This window comes from Nelumbo lutea, chromosome 7 (genome assembly GCF_056320005.1).
Source record: "Nelumbo lutea isolate HS-2025 chromosome 7, American lotus-T2T, whole genome shotgun sequence".
Classification (NCBI taxonomy): Eukaryota; Viridiplantae; Streptophyta; class Magnoliopsida; order Proteales; family Nelumbonaceae; genus Nelumbo; species Nelumbo lutea.
In genome coordinates, this window is record NC_142690.1 from 1,344,422 (window position 1) to 1,363,326 (window position 18,905).

General features: G+C 38.1%; 2 protein-coding genes across 2 annotated transcripts; both read right to left on the minus strand.

The window, feature by feature from the left end:
* Nucleotides 1-390: 390 nt before the first annotated feature.
* LOC148844532 (uncharacterized) lies at nt 391-2,373 on the minus strand. The gene is made up of 2 exons (XM_088953534.1): nt 848-2,373; nt 391-700 (listed from the first exon to the last, which is right to left on the minus strand). Exons 1-2 carry the CDS (start codon nt 1,679-1,681, stop codon nt 584-586), a joined length of 951 nt encoding a protein of 316 aa, XP_088809660.1. The 5' UTR covers nt 1,682-2,373; the 3' UTR covers nt 391-583.
* Nucleotides 2,374-7,632: 5,259 nt separating this feature from the next.
* APRL5 (APR-like 5) lies at nt 7,633-17,724 on the minus strand. The gene is made up of 4 exons (XM_088953998.1): nt 17,243-17,724; nt 9,152-9,333; nt 8,502-8,626; nt 7,633-8,398 (listed from the first exon to the last, which is right to left on the minus strand). The coding sequence occupies exons 1-4, from the start codon at nt 17,390-17,392 to the stop codon at nt 7,965-7,967; spliced, it is 891 nt and encodes a 296-aa protein (XP_088810124.1). The 5' UTR covers nt 17,393-17,724; the 3' UTR covers nt 7,633-7,964.
* Between the last annotated feature and the right edge of the window lie 1,181 nt (nt 17,725-18,905).

An 18,905-nucleotide genomic window follows, 5' to 3' on the forward strand; every position in this document is an offset into this window, starting at 1 on the left:
GACCAAGTTAGGATTAGCCAATCCAAATGCCTAAGAATTAAGACTATATCTCAGCTGGTCCTGGAGTGGATTGGATCAAGAACTGAAACTCCCAAGTAAGTATACATGATGAGACCTCTTGATAACATATCAGTTGATCATTCTGAAATTTGGCAAGTAGTATTCTATCTGGAACCAAGACTTGGACTAGATTAGGTCATTCTCAACTCACTAGTGGGTCTTGTGTCATGAACATCCCAATCATTTTTCTACATTTTACCAAATCCTGCCTGAAATAGTGAAATTTGTCAGAGTGCTTTGAATGGTAAACCCAATATTTAACTTGCATCCTGCAAATAAATATATTATCTGTGACGTGGCTAACTAGAAGTGGTATGACATAAAGTTCAATGAACATAGAAAGGCCACTTCAATCAGAATTGATGAAGGAAATATACTTCCTTGAGTATCCATACATGCATCCTACCATATCACTATGTACAAATGTGAAGATCCTATCTGGATCTGTTACAATTAACATAGAAAAGAAACACTATTACTGTAATATCAGGATGGATGGATGATGCCCATGAACTGTGGCTCCTTAAAGGCCATCATAGTAACCTCCAAAGGATATGTGAGCTCTGGCCAATGGAACACCTCTAACTGCATAAAGTGCGTGATTCAATCTACTTGCATTACTGACCACTTGTTTGATGCTCTGCAACCCAAGTTTGAGAATTGTTAGTTTTCAGATTTGCTTAGGTGGGAAAGATGTCAAAGAATTCAGCAGTGACAAATACTTTCTGAAAAAGAGTTACAATTCGATCAGATACAAACAGTGATGATTGTTTTCAGATAACCAAACCTTTTCATCGGTGTAGATCTGAAATCTGAACTTCTGGTTCTGGTGATGGTGTTTGTACCTCTGCTGGCTTCCAAAGATGAAAATGCAAATAGTGGCAGCAGCTACACCTATAGAGCAAAGAGCACCGATTCCAGTTAGTCTCCACTTCCAAATGCAAAGACCACCGGCACTATCTTCCCAATTGTTGTCGTTTTTGATCTCCGGATCCAAGAAATTGTCCTTCTTCTCTTTCTCTTTCTCTTCCTCAGTTACCACTTTACCAGAAGCCTTATGCTCTGTTGACTCCCCTTCGCAGGCCTCTTCCTTCTCAAACTGAGTCGAGCCAACCTCAGTTTGAAGCCTGCTTCCTTTGGTGCTGGACTTTGGTGAGTCCAATTTCATGTCGACGAATTCATGCTCCTTCATTTTCTTGAAGAAGACTTGAGAGACGGTGTCTTGATCTGCTGTCTTGGGTCCCAAGATTGGAGCTTTGATCTTCTCTGACACTGCTGCAGGTATGATACTGAACTCTACAACTGGAATATCCAGAATTTCTTTGACGAATTCATGATTTTGGTTATTTCCTATCGGTGGCTCCAATTTGATTGGGACTGGAACGAGCTGATTCACACCCTTTGAATCACTGGATTTCTTGGAGGACTCAAACATATGGCGAGGAGGGGGAGATGGGCATATGAAATAATTCATGTCCAGCACACCCTTGGGATCAAAACCTGCTGTCTCCTTTGAGAGCACTCTCCTGCCACCATCCTCATGGTGGTGAAGGTCAAGAAACCCATCATCTGAGAGGACTTCCCACTCATCCAAGCTCATCTCACTAGAGGACTTCTCCATGATGGAGGGGGTGAAAGATGAGCAAAGGTGGACTGAAATATGAGTTGGGTTTGAAAAGTAGTGTTGAATTATTGAACCAAGAAGGTGGCTTTCACGGACTGCTGTGTTTTCTGGTGGAATTTCTCCAAGAGCAGCCTACCCATTATGTCTTCTTGCTATTGGAGTAAGGGTTTAATGACCAAGGAAGCAGTTTGGGAGCTTTATCTTTGGAATTAGCGACAAAAGGGGAACGGCCCAACCGGACCCATCATAAGGTGAAAGATCCCCACTTGATAAGGTTCCTAGATATTTCTTTTCAATGCTTTTGGTTTTATTACGAAAATATTACTTCTGACTATTGGATGGATGGTACTTTGAACGGGTGTAGATTGGGCCTGGGAGTGAAAAATATATTTCTCCATGCTCGTCTTTTTGAAAGAAAGAAGAAGGTTAGGGTTTCTCTAAAAGAGGTTCTCTGTTCCAGAGGAAAGAAAAAGGAGTGTCGGTTGCTTGTAAATCGTTTTCCTTGGAATGATGTTGAAAGATTGAAGGGCAAGAAGCAAAAGCAATAAAAGAAGAAAAGTGAAAGACAAAGCCAAATCGCCCATACAACTGTCACAAGTTGGTGCTCCTTAAACTTTAATTATTTGCAATACTCTGAATTATCAAAAAACTCCTCATGTTCTGTTGATTAATTAGTTATACCTATTACGTTTCAACCAAGGTTCAAAAAATCGATACAATATTATATCTTTTGAGTCCCAAATCATTTTTTTTAATAAAAAAATGTTGTTCTTTTTAATTCTCAAAAACCAAATTAAAAGAAAACAAAAAAAAAATCATGTATATTTAAATACTGATATGCCTATGTCGATATGCAGAGACACATCGATACTTTGAATCATGGGCTCAACTATGATACTGGAAAGACATGAATGATATTTAAAAACTTATCATCAACCAATCTGTATTATAAATGTAATAACGAAGCGGAGGGAATTTAATGGGTCAAAATTCTTTAAGTGGTGATTCGATACAGTTTCGATCGAGCTCCACTAGTGGTTCCCACCATCATACTTTTGAGACGAGTTGTCAGATTGCAGTCCAAAAATCGCCACCCTCCCTTCTTTAAAAAAAAAAAAAATGGGCTACACAATAGTTACTGAGTAGCCATCTCGGCCCCAATGAGAGTATCCCCATGTTCTTCGTAATGGTAGCCTTTTTCTTTCTACTCTAAACAACGGTTAGAGAAAATAATTGAGTCCATCCAATGATCATTTAAAGCATGAAAATATTGAATATATCATATCCATATCCAAGGTTACGAATACCCATACACCCACATATAAAAGGGATATGGGGGTTTTCAATCTGTGAAAAAAAAATAATAAAAAAGAATATCAGTCTATATCGATACACACCGACTATTATCAATATTTTAATAATTGCTTAAGAAGTTGGATATTTATTTGACTAAATAAATTACCTAATGTGAAAAAAAATGACAGTAACTAGAATTCTAAAATCATCATCATCATTAACACTAAAACTCCGATAATGATTAGAAAATATCAGATGACTGAAACTTATTGACGACCTTTTCTTTTGGATAAAATGATCTCATAGGTGAGGCAATTTAATATGGTCAGTCTAGATGGTGATTGAAGAGAGATAACTCCTTTATAAGTACAAATACCATTTGTAAATATTAATATTATGATGTAATGTTATTAAAATTTTATAATTTGCCTAAAATATGTAAGAGACAAAGATGATACACTATGCGTCTCTTTGGCTTCGTTGCCGTTGCTCTTGAAAATGAGTTATATCAGTAATATTTCGGAAAAAATGGTACTCCAAGAAATAAATATTTGTTTGGAACTATATTTTTTATAAAAATTATGTTTCAAGGCATGTCTCAGAAATTGAGAAGATATGGCTTGGAGCAATGCCATACCAAATAAAAAAAAAATTATTATTACTCCAGGAAACATTTTAATTGACAACGTCTAAATAAAAAAAAAAAACATCATTTTCTCGTAAAACTTTACTTTCAATCCATACATCAGTTATATCTATAGCATCGATGCCAAACATATACTAGAAAATCGTTATGACTCGAATTCCAACTAGGATCCAGCTCCAGCATGTGAGGGGCAGGGCACCCCCAGCAGTTGGATTTGTCTCAACTGACTATGTGAGGAGCATCATTCAATCAAAAAAATCTTTACTCGATCCGTTTCCATGTGGAGTGATGATTACACACAAAGAAAACACTCACCCCAGAGCTCGTCGTGTTTAACACTCGTTAGCTCAGAGTAATTAAGCCAGTGACTGATAACCACCTCTTACGATAAGAGAACTTTCTGGTTTGGTCCATAATTTCATGTGCAGTTTGTCAACTCAAAGCGGATTCCTGGAGACGTAAGCATAACGCATGCAAATTGGGACTTAACATTTCCACGTTCGATGCACTAAATTTAAGCTTACAGCTCTCCTCCAACTGGCTTCAAATGTACTTCAGTTTGAAAGAGTATAAATACAAATATGTAGAGTGTAAAACTTTGCATCTATTTGGCATCGTTGTCGTTGCTTCAGAAAACGGCGTCATATTAAAAAAAAGCAGTGTTTGAAATATGCAGAGTATTGCTTCTGCATGGTTTGGAGCAATACCAAATTTGGTGTTTCCTGAAACTGTAGTTCATTGCTGTCAATAAAGATGTGAAGTAGTAGTGATGTGGCACTAGATAATGAGTACCGGTGCTAAAAATGTTTCCTAGAGCATTGATACCAAACAAAAAACTTTGTTGTTGCTCCAAGAAATCTCTTATCTGGCAGCAATGATTCCAAACAAAAAAAGACAGTTTTTTTGAAAAACGGTGCTTCCAACCTACACATCAGCGGTACTGTTTTTTGTATCTGCAGCATCGATGCCAAACATATACTTTATATTTTGTATATATTTATACTGTGCGTAATCATGGTTGTGCATTTGCTCAGTCAGACACCGGCTGAGTTGCTCTCTTGGAAGTTGGAAGACCAATCAATCTACATGGGTATAAAACTAGAATTCAGATTTCCTCTTCACATTCACTTCACAGCATGTTGTAGTCGCATATTGGGAAGATTTCTTTTTCATTCATTAGAAGATGCTTTTAATTTTAATGCAAGGCAACAAGTGCTATGAGGTGGGTGTGAGCACCGTTTTATGAAGAGGAAACCTAGATTCATAAGACTAAGGGGGTGTTCTGTGATGAGAAATTGGTGGGTGTGGACTGGTCCACACCACACCCTGTGGCAGGGACCAATCCACACCCACATCATATCCCACAGTTGTCCTAAACTATGGATAGATTGTGTGGATCGGATTAGTCCACACCCACGATGGTGTTCTGTAGGTGTGGTGTGAACTAATCCACACTATAATTTTTTATTCAATGTATTTCATATACATTTTATGAGAGATCTACATAGTTAATCATAAATGTCTAATTTTTGCATTTTATATAATAAATAAATTGAAAAAAATGCATCAATATATAGACAACAATTACATTTTTTAAACAATTAAAAAATATTATTTTAAATATTAAAAAAATAAAAATCAATATTTTAAATAATGAAAAAAGAATTGAGAAGGAGAATCATCGGACTTGTGCAATAATTAAAATGAGAGTAATTAGACCTATGTAATGCATGTGCATTACACTGAAACCTTTCCACAAATTACGAGAAAATATTATAGACGATAAATTGAGGTATGGCCCGTTCCTATCCACGCTATTTTGTGGATGGGTCCCATCCATACATAACAGAATACCACATCTTTTCCTAGAAGGCTCACAGCAAGGAACATCTCTTGTAATTAGATGTTGTGCATGAGGGAGATGTTCCTGATGTACAACTGTTGTGTCTTGTGGGTAGGATATTGAGAGCTCCCCATACGATACCCAATTGTTGATATGTAAATCTGCAGGACCAAGAAACGAATCAAATGGTTCCATGTAGGAAACAAACGGACCCTTTCCGATGTTAAATCAACAAATGGATGTCAACCTCCTAAGTCCTAATTTGTCATTGTCTCGATGGCTAAAACGGACAGCCCAGAAAATGGTAGGACAAAAAAGTCGAAAGGAGAAGAAAGAGCCACGATTGTCTAAACTGAAGAGCACAATCTGGACTTCTCTCCTTCGGCTTGGAATACAACGTTTTTTTTTTTTTTATCTTTTATGTAATAATTGATAAGATCAGTACATATGCTGTATAAGCCCATTGAAAGCGTCAATCTTCTCTGGGGTATGTAACATCAATAGGACCCCTAAACTAGTCCTGCACCACAAACCTTCCATGCTTCCAATGTTGAGAAGATTTAGTACTACCAAGGAGATTAATTGAGCCAAAAAATAGGTCTAGACATGGTCATAACCCTTTTTCTGCATTGATTTGGATGGTGGAAGAAAAAGTTCCAATCAGCGGTGTTTGTTAGCTCGTTAGTGGCCTCTTGAGTTTGTGACTTCTGAATTAAATATTTTAAGGGAGGCGCTCTCCCTCTCTCTCTCTCTCTCTTTCTCTCTCTCAAATATATTGAGTATTGAGTATCAATTCCCAATCTGATCATCACTCTTATAATTAACATAGAAGCAATTTGCTTCATACCCTTGCCTCGTTGGAGGGATAAGATTGTAGACAGCAAATTCAAAGATCTCACATACTCAAACTACTACTCTTCATATGAAACTTCAGGGTATGGGTGTAAACATGCAAATAAAGATCGTTCGTTCCGTAGGAGTGTTTCTAATTGTAAAATTTTAATTAAAGGTTGAAATCTCAAATGCATCAACGTGACACCCGGGAAGTTTTTTGGTGTTTGGCTGTAAATTGAAACCAGATGCAAAAAAAGATTGTCAACCTTGGAAACTCTGGCATCTTTCTCTTGGAAGATTGAAACCGTAAAGGTAAGCATGGGCGGGCCATAAAGGCGACAAAATAAGTAGAAAAGTCGTGTGTGATGGTTGTTGAATGCTAGTTGGAGGACAAGGACAAAGGGAACATCCGAGTGTTGGAAATTGAAACTTAGAATAAAAGTTAGGTTCTATCCGTGTAGTGTGTACTAGTGATATAAAACGAGTGTATCATGAATCCTCATTTCTACTGTGTCGAGGGATGATGTGGCAAGATGTAAACAATTCTTCAGAGACTCAAGAGTTCAGACCGAGGTCCACCTGTGAGATTTTGACAAAAATAAACCCTTAAAAAAGGGGGAACATGTGGTCCGAAGTCCAAACCCCCGAAGGCGTAGGCGTCTCGATACTTTGAACCTTATTAAGCCCGACTGGGGAGAAAAGGGCCAATACTGGAATCAAAATATCAGAACCAACTGGCCAAACTCTCAGTCAGCAATGCACCTTCGGCTTAGGTTCTTCGCAAGTCAAGGCTTCCTTCATGTGAACCACTAGACACCAAGTATGCACACCACATGGTCATTATTTTGACACGATATCCCAAAACTTAAGAAGAAATCCTGAAAGGTGAGATTATTTGCGGATCAATCCATCAAAACAGTTAATGCCTGCAATCGCTCCAAATGTAGCATATAGACAGAACAACAAATTTACCAAAAATTAATAAAACAGAACAGCAAAGATAGCTTCCCGCTTCCTACCGACTTCATATATATAGCTCAACTGCTCAAGGACTAGTTTGTTCTTTGTTGGTTGATTCCACATATTCATCGCTTGCCATTGTTTGCCCGACCATTTGCTGAAGGCTGGTGCATCTTCTTCTTCTCCTGGCGATTATTGAAACTAAGCCATCCGTCACATATAAGAGTACGAGTGTCCCTGAACAATTTGGTTAGCACTAATCGATCCTACACCTGCTAAAAAGATCTTAACCACAAGAAAAGAAATATCATTGGTGTTTGGAGATCCTTCCCCTATTTCTAAGTGTGGCTGAAGTGCAATAAGAGGTGGTTTTCCCAAATGCAAAATAATATACAAATTATAGATGCGGATTTACATGGTTGCGCTTGCTCGCGTCCCCCTCAAAACTCCGACAAAGAAGAAAAAAGGGACAACAGCTTCAGTAATAACCACTAGTACATAGGGCATATGAAAAGGTATAAAACAGGGGAAAAGGAATATGGAAAAAAATACTACCAACCCTTGAGCACGACCAGCCTGTCCCATTGCATTTAATAAGGTCCTTCCTCCTTCCATTGGATTAAGCCCAAGAATCTCTGTTCTCCCAGTTTGCATCGTAGTTGAGTTCGAGATAGGGTTGCAGGGTGACCGGTAGAAGCTCACTACTCCACTGCAGGAGATCCTCTAGCTGAAGATGACTCGCCCAAGGAAACGGATGCCAATGAAGATGCCCACACATGGGCATTCTTAGCTCCTTGATGAAAATTCCTAGTTTTACACAATTTCGGCTTGCTCCAAACCCTCTTGACATCTATCACATGAAGCGCATGTTCCAACAACTGGCTTGTCTCTCCAAAGATTTCCAGGTTCAGGCGGGGGATATATGAGAACCAGAAAACCTTCAGACGAGATAACATCTCAGGGAACAAGTATAGTACCGCCCTCAAGCAGAGGAACAATACGGAGAAAATTAGGTATGGTTCCCTTGCTAGAATCACCTCTGTGGAAGACTCCCTCCATAACTGAAGAAGAGATTTCTCACCACTTCCCAGGGTGCTTGATTGATCCTCAGTGAAGTATTCAACTGGCTCGAGTCCTGCTTGGGAAACAATAAGATTAAGGTATGCCTTATTTAAATTAAACCACGAGTGGCGAAAATCAAATCAATACATTTGTTTCATTTTTGGATAACCACTTGCCTGTAATACTCTTATAAAAGTGTACGAGGGACGTGAGATCCTTGGGACCATGGTACCGTACTTTTCCTGTCTGATTAATCATCACTATTGACGGCAAGCTGTGAATTCCATACCTTGAGAACACACTGTACATTACAATGGAAGCTGGTAAATAGAACTATTGGATAAAGTCAAGCCCCAAAAGAATTCAACATCATCTAATTATGGAAAATCAGTCCAACTCCTCAACCCTCATTCTCTTGTTTTTAAACACTTATACAGGCATCGAGGTCCACCAACTAAAGTATCCATTTTTTTAACCAACTTATGGTGGCTCTGTTGGTAGGACCTTTGACTCATTGTAGCAGAGACCTGGGATTAAATCCCACTGCCACCACGGGTGTTTTTTTTTTTTTTTTTTGGGGGGGGGGGGGGGGAGATGAGCTCTACCCACTGTTGTGTAGCCCCATGAAGCCAAAAAAAATGTATGCATTTTTGGAAGCCTCTAGGCCATAAAGCTGCTGTAACAAGCTGATTGTAATAATCAGTCTATGGTTTGATGTTCTATGATTGCCACCTTGGCATGGCTGAAGATTGTTCAACTGCTAAATGTCTGAATGCATGGAAATAGGGAAAATAATAATAGAATAAAATGAGATAACATCTCCCACCTTGGCATGGCTGAAGATTGTTCAACTGCCAAATGTCTGACTTGAGGAAACATGGAGCTGAGGGTGTCAAATGTGGGTCTTACACCATGTGAAAATGAACACCAGTAACTGTAGAAGAGTACAGAAGCGTACGTGTTCCTCCAATTGGAGCCTAAAGCTCTTTCAAGTGAATCTCCATCAACCTTAAAAGGGGGCAAAAACAATGTCAAGAAATAAGAATTATTTCACTTTGCACTCAAGACTCAACCAACAAACCATTTGCAAGGTTTACACTCTGCAAATCCATAAAGAGAAACTAATTAAACAATAAGGCATACAGAACTAATGAAAAGAAATAACAGTCAATGGAAGATTTTCATGAAGCCCAAATGTGAGAACAACATGTTGACCGAAGAGGTGCAGGGCAAAGCAAACCAATCAGGCAGAGAGAAGACAAAACAGCAATTCTAACTGATTCAAAGGTGACTATATTAGTGAAAAAAAAGGTGACTATAAGTTAGCAAGGGAATATTGCAATATACATGATTACTCTATCAAGAATCAAAACAATCAAAAGACAATAATCAAAGCTCTTATAGGAGAGACAGAAGCAGTCAAGCAGAGGCAGCTAGAACCAAAGACAAACCAATACAGGAAATATCTGAACGATAAAATGCAAAAGAATAATAACTGACCCCTCACAATCTCAAACAACAAAGATAGCCCCAAAGTATTGCAAAATTAAGATGAGAACGGAAATACTTTCAATGCCACTATGGGTAATCATAAGCTAAGGAGAAAAAAGATTTAGACCATCTAAATTAGTATCATGAGCTTTCCTTGATTATTAAGTAGACATTACCATACTGAAGTTACAAAACTGTAGCTGATTTCTGCAAGGATGAGCCCAAAACCAAGTAAATATCATGACAGAGAAGTTGGTCATCATTTACATATCAAAACCTTGAGTTATTTCAGTTTTTTATACAAAAACTGAGTAACTGACAACTCTTACCACTGACTCTTATAAAAATTATTTTGCCCATTTTAATCCTCACCATTTATTTTCCATCAACACATGTGGAGTCTATAGAAATATCCAAAGAGCAATCTTGGACACACTTTCCAGAAAATGTCCAAAGAACAACACGTGAATAGTAGGGGTAGTTTAAGAGATTTACCCTTAATATTATTTCAAAAAATTATAGACATAAACAAACAAATAAAGCTTTAAAATGACCTTGTAGTTGTACTATTGTAGTTGACTAGTTGACCTAGTTGATGCTTAGTCATCCCAAGTGACCATATCATGAGTATTGACTGACTGTTAGTGGTGTAGTCAATCTGGCCCTCAACTAACTAACCGGCACTTTGATAGCACTGAGAAGATCATACTTGCCAACCACCCATTGGGAAGAGATAAGGTTAAAGCTGAACAACTTCAAGCTTGGAGTCAACACCAAACAACAAGTTATAAGAAACAATTCAGTCTTCATTACTTCTCGAAAGAATGTAAATGTTTACATTGATATTTATCGATGGAAATCAAATCTCCTTGAAATCTATGGGATATTTATCTTCTTGATAGATGCAACTATGGGCTTTGAGGCTCATAGGTCTTAGGTTTGAGCCTTCCTTTTAGCCCATCTTCTCTATATCATATTTCTACTTGGGAGGACCTCTCAAAATGGGAATTCAAAATACCACTTAAAATTGCTGAAAATAAAATTCAGAGATGACACTTCCAACTTGAGTAGAGACTATAAGGACAATATCCTAAGTTTGTAAACCCCATACCAATTGTACATAGGGAATGACCTAGATAAAGGATTCACCATATTTAGCCATGAACACATTTCCCACACTGCCATGTTCTCTCTAGGTCTAGGAGCAATAACACACAAGGGCCACAAAGGGGAGACATAGAAGCATAGCTCCAATTAAGCAAGCCTAAGCAATAAGCAATCCCCTCCCTAAATACACACTGAGATCTTTTAACAACAATGATCCGTGTCCCTATCAAAAAATTATTTACAGCTCTCTGTACAATGAGCTTTTGTGCATAAACCCATAGAGCATTAAGAATTTAAGACGACCCAAAAACTCACACAGCCAAGAAAATGGGGCTAGAATTACTCTAAAAAAAAGCTATTACATTTCAATCAAACCCTAATGAAATCAAAAGATGAGTTTATAGCATGCTCAACAGGATGGTCCTTGGCAGTGTTTTAAAAGCGCAAAGTGAGGTGAGCGCCTTTTTGAAGCAACACGCAAAATACAAAAAAAAAAATTCCAAAAAAATGAAAAAAATAAAAAATATTAAACATAATATTAATAATAAATATAAACTTAAATTTTAAAACTAATGGTTTAAAAAACCTATTATCTAAAACTAAAATATATAAACATAACATGTAAAGCATATTCAAATGAAAATTTAAAAATAAAATCAAACATATAAAACATTTTCGAGCATGTAAAACCCACAATCTCTTTTTTTCCTCAATTGCATTACTTTAAGTAGCTAATGTGATGTAAAACATATTACATTCCTGATTCTATGAGTTGCTTTTGTGCCACGCCCCTCGAGGCAAGCCCAAGCAAGTCCATGTTCAGGTCTTAAATTCTTAATTCTCACACAAAAAGTAATGATTTTATAATTTTAATTACCTTTTAAGAAGATATTTTATTAAGATGAATGAATGAACAACATTAGCAAATAGAGGGTTCTTGAAGCTTTGGTGAGCGAGCAAATGTGAGAATTAAGAATTTAAAACCCAAACATGGACTTGTTTGGGTTTGCCTTGAGGGGCGTGGTCGGGGGTCCTAGGGTGGAGCCCCCAGCATAGCCACTAGGTTCAGAAAAAACAAAAAATGTACAATTTTCAAAAGGCGCACCTTTTGAAAGTGTTGCACCTAGGACCTGGGCGAGGCATCTACCCTAAAATGCGCCTTGCCTGTGCACCTAAGCCCTAGGCGCACCTTTTAAATCACTGGGATTGAAACACCCTAATGTTCCTTTCTAGCCACATAGCCCAAATAACAACCAAAGGGATCACAACCCAACAAGTTTTGCCCTTTCTGTTAATCCCACTTACACTACAACCATTGAGCATCTCAGAAAAAACCCTTGGTTGACACCACTGAAGATAAATGCTACCCAATAAATGTCGCCACACTTTAGTCAAGGCACAATGAAGAAATTAGATGATTGGAACCTTTAGGCCATTGCTCACAGAAAGGACATAAGGCACTATCTAGGACAGCACTTGTCCTAGATAAGTTCACCTTAGTTGGATATTTGACCAAGTAGCTACCCAAACTCAAAAAAAAAAAACTTTCGAAGGAGCCATATTTTTTTTGATAGATAATGAAAATGATAATTTTATTGATTAAAGAACTAAGTATACATCATACAATTCCCACTAAGAGGCGCGAGGTGCAGCCTCCTAACTACAACAAAAAGCTTACAATTGAGCCTAAAAGAGTTGATTCCTATGTACTCCTTGTTTAGCTAGGAGGTCTGCCAGCCCATTTTCTGTCTTCTTTCCCAATGAACTGTGACTGAAATATTTGAAGTCAGCCACTTAAATCTTCTCCAAGTCCCCTTGTACAACCAGGCTACCGTCTCTGGTTCTTTTAGCCATCCAACAACCAATTTGGAATCACCTTCAATCATTAAATGCTCCGCTGCCAACTCTCTTGCATATTCTGCTCCTTGTAACACAGCTTGGAGTTCTGCATTTATTGAGTCTCCCCACCCTATAGGACCAGAAAATAGAGCTACAATCTGACCCTCTTCATTTCTAAAGACCCCCTATTCCAGAAAGCCTCGGGTTGCCCAAACTACTGCCATCAAAATTTAGTTTAATGACACTTGCATCAGGAGACTTCCAATCCACCACCGGCTTGCTTTTGACTGCAGAACTTTTATCCAGTTGTTACCAATTTCTCCTTATGTCATCAAAAGTGTAGGAGGAGAACAGATCCAAGGATTTTACCCAATTTATGGCCCTACATAAGATGCTTTCAAACACACAAGTTTGATCCCTCTCCTTGTCATTAAAGATTCTAGCATTTCGTTCCTCCTACACAATCCACACCAAAGTACCTCTCATACACCTCCACAAAACTCTTCCTCTTCTCTTTGGTCACCTGAAATTTGTAGGATAAAAAAGATTGCAAATCTATATCGGTTTTGTCCACCTGCACCCTAAAAGATCAAAAAGCTTTTCCCAAAGGCCTACAATAAAAGGGAAAGTGATTAGTGAATGGTAGCAACTTTCCTTGTTTGCTTTGCAAAGGGTGCACCAGTTAGGAGAGATACAAAGACTAGGTCTTCTTTTTTGCAAAACATCCGAAGTGTTGATTTTCCCGAGGGAGACTTCCCAACAAAGGGCTCCAACCTTAGGAGGGACAGGTTTGGACCAAACTTCCTTGCTATGAAAATGTTGAGGCAATGGAGGGGAGCACAAGGAAGCAAAGAAGGAAGCACAAGAAAAGGAACCCAAAGGAAAAGGCTTCCAAATACAGGAATCTACAAAAGAAGGGCCCAAGCAAACGGAATCAATGGTTTTAAGGAGCAAAGCAACCTGGTCAAGCTCAGAATCTCTCAAGTCTCTTCTAAAGCCTAGATTCCAGTTTATGCCAGAAGCAGAGGAAGAGGATACGAGCCTTTGAATTGGCTCGTTTTTAAAACATGAGATGGAATACAAAGAAAGAAGTCCCTGAGGGCGTAGTCACCAATCCAAACATCCTCCCAAAACAAAACCCTATCTCCAATACTAGTATCATACCTGATCAGGTTTAGGAAAACGAGAAGAATACTATGAACAACCTTCCATGGGGATTTCAGCATAGCACGCCGAGATACACCAGCATCCCATCCGTTGTCTGCCACACCATGCATGCTCCTTACCACTATATGCTAAAGCCTCTCCCTTTTTAGAGGCCACCTCCACAGCCATTTACCTAGTAATGCTGTATTTTTCTTCCTTAGATTGCGTATTGCCAAACCCCCTGCTCCTTCCTCCTACATACTATTTCCCACCTAACCACATGATCCTTCCTCCCTTCCCCTGACTCCCACAAGAAATCCCTCATGACTTTCTCTACCTTCAAAATCACCTTTTGTGGCATTCTAAAGATGGAAAGAAGGTAAGTTGGCAAGTTTGCAAGAGTAGCTCTAATTAAAGTGATCCAACCCCAAAGGGAAATGTAGTTTCTCTTCCAAATTGCCAGCTTCTTTGTGCATTTTTCTATGATCGAATTCCAAAATCTTCCTTCACTTAGATTATCTCCTAGAGGCATACCTAAGTACTTCAACGGCCAGCTAGAAATAAAGCAACCTAAGGACTCTACTACCTCAACCAACTCCTCCGCCTCCCAATTTACCCCCACTACACAACTCTTTTCAAAATTGACCTTCATCTTCGACACACATTCAAACAACTTTATTACTCCTTTCAAGTTTCTAGCCTTTGAGGGATCTCCAAACTCACAAAAATTGATTGTATCGTCCGTATTTTTCCAAACTGCCTTGTAAGATGAGCTACTTCCACTTGGTAGACCATTACAAAACGAATGAACTGAAAATGAGCCTGAACTGTGCCAACCCCAGATTCTGGAATCTTCCTCCCAAGGGTTACATGGCAAAAAACTGGGTCATCTCAGCTCCCAATAATTGAAATACCAACAGGGCCTCTTGTTGCAAGCCAATAAGCCATCAAAAATAGAGGGGAAACAAGACATTGAAGAGGAGATCGGCACACCGGGCTTCATTCCAAAAACTAATATTGTCACCCTTTCCAACCTTAATCTGATGCCTCTCAATAATTGAGGAAGACAATTGCAAATGCCTTTCCATGGATACTGAGGAACCTCCACACTCCACCCATTTCTGCTCAAGCCATATTTTTCCACAATAAGCTTCCACCCCAAACTATCAGGTTCAGAACTGATACGCCAAAACCAGTGACCCAGTAAGGCAATATTGAAGAGCTTCACAGTCCACACTTCTAATACCCGGACGCCATCTTCTAAGGGTCGGAAAACCTGATCCCACTTCACCCAATGAGTTTTGGAAGGCCTTTCCATCCTGACCAGAGGAAATTCCTCATAACTTGCTCCACTTAGCTGCAACTGAGGATGGAATGGGAAATAGAGACATATAGTAAGCCGGCAAACTGGTCAAGACACTTTTTATAAGTTCTAGTTTTCCTCCTTTAGACAAATATTTAGATTTCCAAGATATCAGCTTCCACTCCAATTTCTCCAACACCGGATCTCAAATGCTTTTTGATATGCATGTGGCTCTTAAGAGCAGCCCCAAATACATGGAAGGGAAATGGAAAACTTTGCACCCCAGTTCCTCAGCTAACTCCTCTGTGTTAAACACCAGGCCAATGAGAAGCATCTCACTCTTGGCTAAGCTGACTTTCAAATCTGATACCCCCTCAAACCAGTATAAGAGGAACAAAGCAATTATGTAATACATTTTCCTTTACAATTTATTTATTACTCTACATCTTTGGCTGCAATTTCTGCATATAAATGTGTAATATATGATTGCAACATTCTTGGATCATCCGGTACTCAACTCATGGGTAATGAGCACAAAATTTTGGGGAGAAAACAACGAAACCTATCATTAACCTTATATAACTCCACTTTAGAACTTGAGTTTGTTTGCAATCACAGTCTAGAAAAAAAGTTTCAGAAAAATTCCTAAAGGCAGATGACATGTTCCCTCCCCCCCATCAGCACATAATTGGCAGATAAAGACATATGAAGAGAAGAGATGCTTTTGTGTGTATGATTATGACCACACACATTTTAAGTATTCCAAAATCATCTGCTTTTGTGTGTATGATTATGACCAGACACATTTTAAGTATTCCAAAATCATCTTATGATTAATGGGTTATGAAAGCAAACCTGGATATCTAGTTGATCTACTACAACTTGATGGTAGTCTAATAATGGTACCTATAATTTTGTCTCCCCCGTTGACAACAGAAATTTATTATACTAAGGATAAAAATGACAATAACAGGAAATGGGAGGATAGAAAGGAAAGATACAATAAAGACTACATCAGGATAATGGCATCATGGTAAAAATTTAATTCTGAAAAGCCTTCATGCAACCATCTCATTGTCCAATAGGCTAAGTAGAACAAGATGTCCATATACAAGTCAGCTATCAGACTGTTGATAATGTAAGACATAGTCTAACATGATGGTTTTGGAGTACAGACGTTGTGTCACTCTACTCTTCTTTATGGAGAAGTAAACAATATACATAATCCAAGTGATAGTGTTAGGGAATGCATAAAGAACAACAGTTACGGAAACTTGACAATTTTGCCTACATATAATTAAAAAGGGGCTAGATTCAAATCTTCAAGGAGAAACCACCAACAAGGTTCTCTTTTTTGATAAACAATAGTCTATATGCTTCATAATTCCTTCAAAATCTAGCTTAAAACAGAATTCAACATAAGTATAAAAGTCAACATTCAACAACAACCAAATGCTGCATTTATATCATCCCAAATTCCGAAGGTTTGGAAACAAGATATCACCAGAGCCAAATAGCCTCAACATGTACAAACTCAACCGATACACTTTATTCTGATTCTCCATTTTCCAGGACACAGATCCCAAAACAGCATTAAAAACCCTAATTCGAGGAAAAAAAAAAAGATACCAACCCGAACTCATAAATCCCTGCCTTAAAAATCAATAGCCCGAAAGACGAAAAAATGCAATAATTGATACACCTCCAAAAAAAAACAAGAACTCAAAGAGAAAATAACAAATAAATAGAAAAAAGTGTGTTTCTGCAAGAAAAACATAATTTTTTTTAAGTTATAATTGAAATTCAAATTCTAAACAATCCCTAACAAATTAAAAAAAAAATGATAGATCCAAAAATTGTTTTCCTCCGTTGCATATGATATAAAAAAACATGCAGCCCAAATTCAACACTAAAACAAAGATTACCGACAAAGCCCAAAAGGCAAACAACGAAATCCAACCAAAATCCAAGTTTCGAACGTAATTCCTGACAAAGATCAACAATAACACCAAAAAACCGCAAAAACCATACCTCGATAGCTGGAGACGGGGAGATCTCGACAGGGCACTGATGCTGAATCCTGTTCAAAAAGAGATGAGACTGGGGAGGGCAAATAGACGAAGACGAGACCAAACGAAGCGCTGAAACGAAGGTGATGCAGAGAAATAGAAGCGAAGCCATGGATGCCACCCCAAAGGTAAGGGAAGAAGAGAAGAGAAGGGAATAGAAAGGAGAAAAGCGGGATGAGAAAAAAAAAAAAAAAACAAAGGAGAGAAAGAAGAAAATCAGCCTCTCTTTATTCTTTAAATAAATTTCTCTTGAATTCCCCCTTATTTTTATCTGTGTTCGGTGTTTCTGTTGCGGAAGACCTTCTCACCTTCCTTTTCTTTAAATAAATCTCTTTCTCCTATCTAACTCCCTTTCTTTCTCCTTCGCTCGCCGTTCCAATTCAATCTCTCTCTCTCTCTCTCCCCCCCACCGAGACCTGCTTCTTTTTTTTCGCAAATCGCAACTCACTCATACACATACATATCCCTCAAATCCTAATGACGTAAATTGACAAAATTAGCCCTCCCTTGTCACATTCCAAGTTCGGTACAAAGGGGTAAGTTTTAAGAAAACCCCTAGTGCGTTTTTGCAAACGAAAAACTCTCCTGCATTTGAGTCTTGATGTGAGAATAGCTTTACAGGTTTGGGTTTTCAACTTTCAAGGTAAAAATGAACACGTGTGGTGCATGTGGAAAAGCGGGAACAGACAACTTTTGTTGTTGTTTTTTAACCCTTTTCTTCTCCATTCCAGATTTCCAGTAATCCAGTTACCATGTTTAATGGTTTTCTGTTCTTTTTATTTGGGTTGCGGTTAAGGGTTTTAATATTTATTACTTAAATATTAAATCCTTACCCAAGCTTTTTTTTATAATAAAATATAATTAATTGAATGGCACCTGCAAGTGGAGAGAGAAAAATAAATAAAGTTTTCAATGTTTATCTTGAGATGTAGTCAAGGCAGGTATCAACCACCATAATCATTATATAATAAATTTTTTTATTTGATAATGTTAATAATTAATAATAATAATAATAATAATAATAATAATATAGGCCACCAATATGGGAATCCGGATGTGATCTCACAAACAGGTTGAGATGTGGCTATGGGAGATCCGAATTCTCTGTGAGGAATAGATCCGAATTCTCAATATGGGGTATTGGAATGGTGGAGTGGAGGATTTTGGGCCAATCACATTACACCACGTCATCTTAACATATGGGACTTGGGACCCATGTGTACACATGGAGCTGATACAGTGTATTGTGATTTGACCCAATATTACAAAAACTGAAAAGAATTTATATTAATACAGATCTAACCTTTGAAATGGAATGGTGAAATAGTACTGATGTAAATAACCCTATGTATTTGAGATAAAAACTTGGGATGAGGATGATGATGACTTTGATGAATTCCAAATGTTAAAATGTAATACTATTCAAATACTGTCATAGCTATCCAGAGTTCCAAATAATCTTAACAAACTCCACAGATTCCATGGTGAGAGCTCACCTAATCATGCTAAGAGGCATTATTTTGTATTAATTGGACCCATCGAGTGTCTAGTCTCACGTCTCGACCCTCCAAATCAATAACAGTATTATTTGGATATGCAAATATTGGTTTCACAAAGTATAATAA